The 5,131-nt window shown below is 41.5% G+C and overlaps 1 protein-coding gene across 1 annotated transcript; it reads right to left on the reverse strand.

Moving 5' to 3' along the window:
* Nucleotides 1-799: 799 nt before the first annotated feature.
* On the reverse strand, nucleotides 800-3,005 carry LOC104462813 (beta-microseminoprotein-like; the record flags this gene model as incomplete). Its single annotated transcript, XM_010074929.1, has 3 exons — nucleotides 800-929; nucleotides 2,088-2,190; nucleotides 2,918-3,005. Coding segments are annotated over 3 exons (321 nt in total), but the record flags the coding sequence as incomplete, so codon positions are not given.
* Between the last annotated feature and the right edge of the window lie 2,126 nt (nucleotides 3,006-5,131).

Raw genomic sequence — 5,131 nt, forward strand, 5'->3', positions numbered from 1 at the left:
CCAGGCACAGTGTAGTGCCTGAAGTCTACTGGCTAAACAAGTTTTATAGCATAGGTTTTCTGTACAAATAGTTTTCATGTGGTTGTTTCTTAGTGGACTTTGATCCAACCAAGATTATTGCAGGAAATTCTACCCCAGTACAGAAGGCTACAGAGCTATTTAGATGGCATTTCTTTGCAGTAGGTTGGACACTCAGGCATGGGCTTGCTTTTTTTCTAACATACCTGTGATCTCCCAGAGAATATGTTCCCTTATGCATCTGCACTATTGTATTGACCTACACAAGGCACCAGGGTGGAGGAAGGCTTTCAAAGGGCTGTTTCCTACTTTGTTTCAACCCATTGTCCTAATATATGTGTCTTTGGGGGACTGCCAATGAGTGTAATAGCATAAGGAATTTGTTTGTCTGGCAACAATTTATGTATACCTGTTACTCTAAAAGCTAGATGATTTTCAAGTCAATAATTAGATTTACAAACATTTACAGACCTCAAGAATTCTTCTGTTTTCAACAAGACCAATCAGTGAATACTCTGAAGGAAAAGCAGTGATTTAAGGTATGTGAAAATTTATTTAAATCTGAATCCCAATAGGGAAAAAGTCACAAAGTTATCTGTGGTAAAGGTTGGTTACAAATGTGTATGTTATAAGACAAACCACTAAGTGTCAGAAATGAGATGTGGCCCAATTAGAGCTGTGGAAGGCATGAAGTGAACCCATTCCTCCCGAAACCATGCTGCTTTGCTGCTTTCCTCTGAAGGAGAGAGCATGTCCAACTTCAAAGGCAGGCACAGAAGTCTTAACCAACTCCATTGTAGACTTTGCAGCTTATGTCAGGATTAGTCTTCTTCACCACTCGGATGGAACAGCTTTTCTTGTGGAATAGGCCAACACAATTCACTCTGTCATAGTTCTTGGGGATTAAAACCCTGTCATTGGGAAAGGCAAAGAGAAAATCAGCAGCCAAGACATGGACCGAGATAAAGATGCTTACTGAGCCACAGCCATCTTAGAGCAAGCTGCATCATGCATCAACTTGGTTCATGGATTCCTTTAATGCAAGCACTATGGATTATCATAGGAGGAATACAAAGCCCCAGACACGGCTGTTAGCAGATGAAGTGATTTCCCAATATTTGTTCTGATTTAAATGTATTTCTCACTGGCCATTCTTTTAAGGACTGGTATAAATTCCCACACAGACACAAAATGGGCATTAATCTGTCTTCCCCATTTAAACTGAGACTTTCTTGACTTGAACAAACCATTTAAAGAATTCTGAATCACCCTAGCATGAATACCTCCTAGTTAAGTCTCTTCTCAAGGCAGGCCAACTCCACCCTCCTATGGCTGAGGACAGCCAGGAATATTCCCCACCAAGGGTTCCTTGTGTTGTATCTTTCCACACAGACCCTTTATGGGACTCTATCTCCCTCACATCAAGAAGAAACTTCTCAGCCTTCTGGGGAGATAATCAATTCACACCATTATATTTGGGAAGACACGGCTCTCCAAGATGTGTTAGCTGTCCTCCATGAGGCAAGAACACACAACAAGATTTAGAAAGCAAAATTGTAAGAGCAGGGCACGTATGTCCTGTTTTGATAAGCAGGAAGGGTGAGCTCTTGGCAGCATGGGAAGGATGTGGAGCAGCTCTAGCCCAAAGAGATACTTGCAGCCAGGCCACTGGTCTGGTGCAGAGCTGCAGAAGCCCACAGGTATGTGTGTTGTGGGGTGTTTACATATCTAGAGGCAAGCTGCCAAGTAGAAGGAGAAAGAAAACTGAGGTTAAAGGGAGTCATACACCCAATTAGTGTCAGTATCAACGGAACAATTAGGTGATGAGGAAGAGCTGTGTGCTTGAAAGACCCTAGCTGTGCTTGATTTTGTTTATTCCCAAAGAAGTCAGTGTGATTGCCAGATTGTTTGCTTGGTTACAATTAGGGCTAACTGGGGAACAGGAAAAGAAATTTTGTATGCTTGCATGCTGGTATGAAGCTCCAAAGCATGCTTTCAATGAGGTTTTTTTAAGCCTGAACATATCAACCAGTTACTGAATAAGCAAACAATTATTTGGGGGAACTTACAAGCTGCAGCAAACCATTGCATTCATCTTACACTTGCATTGGTAACAATCTTCAGTCTTCCACACCGCACCAAAAACATAGAGGTTTCTGTTTGAAAGGCACCCTGTATGCAGACACCAGAAAATGATAGTCAGTAGATCAGTGTGAACATGTATCAACAGACATAGATCAAAGTCTTACATTTGTGGACTAGCAGTCAGAGCACGGATTTCTATTGAGTCACATCAGGGAAGAATCTGACCTAGTGCTCTGCAGAAAGGATACCATGTCTTTGCTCCTGAAGTGTGCATGAGTATATGATAAGGCATGATAAAGTGGTAGCAACCACATACTAGGAAGTACTCTTCTGCTATTGCAATGGATTTGACAAATGCCTTAGCTTATGGGTATGGTAGGATCTTTCTGCACTTTCTCACATGCAACATACAGGCTTGGACTTTAATTTCTCCCTCCTCCCTTTTCCCCAGTTCTTATTAGACTTCTACTTGCTCTGCTAAACTGAATTTAAACACCAGCTGTTGCTTTTGCTTTGATTTTAGTGTCAGCTACCCCGCTCAGGTTAGTCAATGCTGCTTAAAAGTACATGGTTTTTGCCACATGGGCAAGGACTTCAGCTATACATCAGCCCAGAGGGTAGCTACTGAACAGAATAATGTCTCTCTCTCTCTGTGTCTAGAGATGTCTCCAGGTGGGTTGATTCCTGAGTAGGCAGCTGTTTGGATCATTCCTCAACAAAGAATGTGTTATACTATTCCAACATTTCCAAGAAAATATGGCTTTGAATCTCTGAATTAATGCTTCAGGGATGTCTGTATATTTGCCATTCTTACCATATTTGCTGGCTGGTCTAAAGTAACAGCGAGCCTCACACAGAGTCCTTGAGAAGAGAATGATCAAGCAAAGGACCAGTAAGAATTTCTAGAAAAGAAACAAGAAACTTTCTTTAAAATTAGGTGTTTTTTTTCAAAGGTCTAGCAGACTAACTTGCACAGAATTAAGTATGAGTGCTACTACTCCAAATAAACTCAGATTAAAAGACACTTCCGGTGTACGGACACACACACACACACACACACACACTATAAGCTGCTGACTTACCATAATTGCATGGGCTGCTCACATTTCGTAGTGAGCAGTAGTGTGTATTTATATACAGTGAGGAAACAATGGTCAGTGCAAAGGGAGATGATGTAAATGTGAGCACCCCAGGTACAAATGGACACTCTAACCTGTTCTGATCATCGATCAGAAGGTGACACCTCAAAAAGTCTTGCAAAGGCTTGTTTTGTGCACTGACACATATTGGCATCTTGATCTCCATTGTGCTGGTGTAAATCTGAAAAAGCTCCAGTAGGTACACCAGTTACTCCACATCAGCATTGGTGTCACTGGAAGAGTCTGACCCCCAGAAAGCTAAGCCTCCAGAACTGGCAGGCCATCAAGGAACAAACATGCTAAGCAAGGCAGCAGGGCACTATTGTTCCACTGACCTGCTACAAGGAGGTCACCCTCAGGCATGGAACAGGCCATTCATACAGTGCAGTGGTGTGGAGAGTCCGCTGTTCTCAGATTGATTTATTATAATTTCAATTATTTTACATGAGACACATTTTGTCCATATGTGGGGACCTGCAGGGACTAGCTGGAGTTTTATATGGAGTTGCTGAAGTAAATACAGGCCTAGGGGATAGAGGCAGATCCCCAAGACCAGATAGCACCTTTTCGGCAGCAAAAGTGAGATAAGTTGTACATTGGCTCAGTCCAGAATGGAACACAACAGTCAGGATGATTGCCACTTATGGCTCTCTTTCTGACAGCAACAGTGATGCCAAGGATTGAGGGAGGCAAAGAAAGCAAAAGTTCCAGTTTTCTTTCACCATGCGCATGCCTTCCTCTAACGCAGCTGGAATCTGACACCAAGAGCAAAGTTGTTTCTGCATCACTAAAATGAGGACATTTCTTTCGATACACATCTTATCATAGGTGTCCATGTCTTTGTGCAATTAGACTGTTGCAGCATACAGTATGTGAGGCTGCATCTCAAAAGCAGCTCAGAAAACTAGCACAGATCCCTGTGGCTGTATCCAATGCTTTGCTGAATTGGAACATAGGCATACCAAGTTTTAAAAGTTACTAGAGGATGCCCAGCATAATGAGTTGCATTAATTCCATTAGCTTGGCCCTTTCAGCATGTCTTGGCTTTGATAAGACACCTTGATTGGTGTGGCTGAACTCATTAGCTTCCACCAATTGAGAAATAGCTAGAGGAAGCAAAGCTGCATTGCAAGTGGTTTCTGGATAAAAGGGGCAGTGGCAGAAGGAGTGGGGTCTCTTGAGAGATCTGGAGTAAAGAGGCAGTTACGCATGAAAGTAGCTGCTGTTTGTTGTGACAGATTTGATTTATGTAAGTTCCTTTTGTATATTCTTTTGTGTGTACTTAGTGAGAAGCTTTAGGACTTCTATTGTAGCTTGCTTTTAACTCTGCGGTGCAGCTGTCAAGTTTTGTGTTAACTGTGATTTTGGTAGATTATGCTCTCTGTGTGTGGCTCTGCTGCAGGAAACTGTTGTAGTATCTAATGAAGTGCCTTGAGAAAAAAATTCTGCTATGCTAACCCTTAAATGAATGAACTTCTACCTGAAAGGAATAATTTGCGGAAAATTACTTGGTTAGCTATGAGAAGCAATAATGTGAAAATGTAACATATCTCTTGTATTACTAAGCCTTTAAGTATGTGATATGAACTTGTTTTTATTTTAATTAAACCTATTTCATCAGGTCCTAGTGTAACTAGAGGCCAGACCTACTTCTGGCGTGTCCTTGTTGAAAGTCTTGACAAAACTTGTGCTGTTCGAGGAGGGATATGCTTTAGGGTGTATAATATATCTAATAAGAGTGTAGTTGCAAGGAAATGTAACAAGCAACTTCTGTCTTGAAGGTCATGGTAGATTCTAAATTATTCTCTTACCTAACATGATGATTAACTAATTAAGTAGACCAATCCTCTTTTCCTTGGAGAGAAGTAACTATTTTAATCATAGAATCA

The sequence above is a fragment of the Pterocles gutturalis genome, unplaced genomic scaffold, assembly GCF_000699245.1.
Source record: "Pterocles gutturalis isolate BGI_N339 unplaced genomic scaffold, ASM69924v1 scaffold34466, whole genome shotgun sequence".
In the NCBI taxonomy this organism is placed as follows: domain Eukaryota; kingdom Metazoa; phylum Chordata; class Aves; order Pterocliformes; family Pteroclidae; genus Pterocles; species Pterocles gutturalis.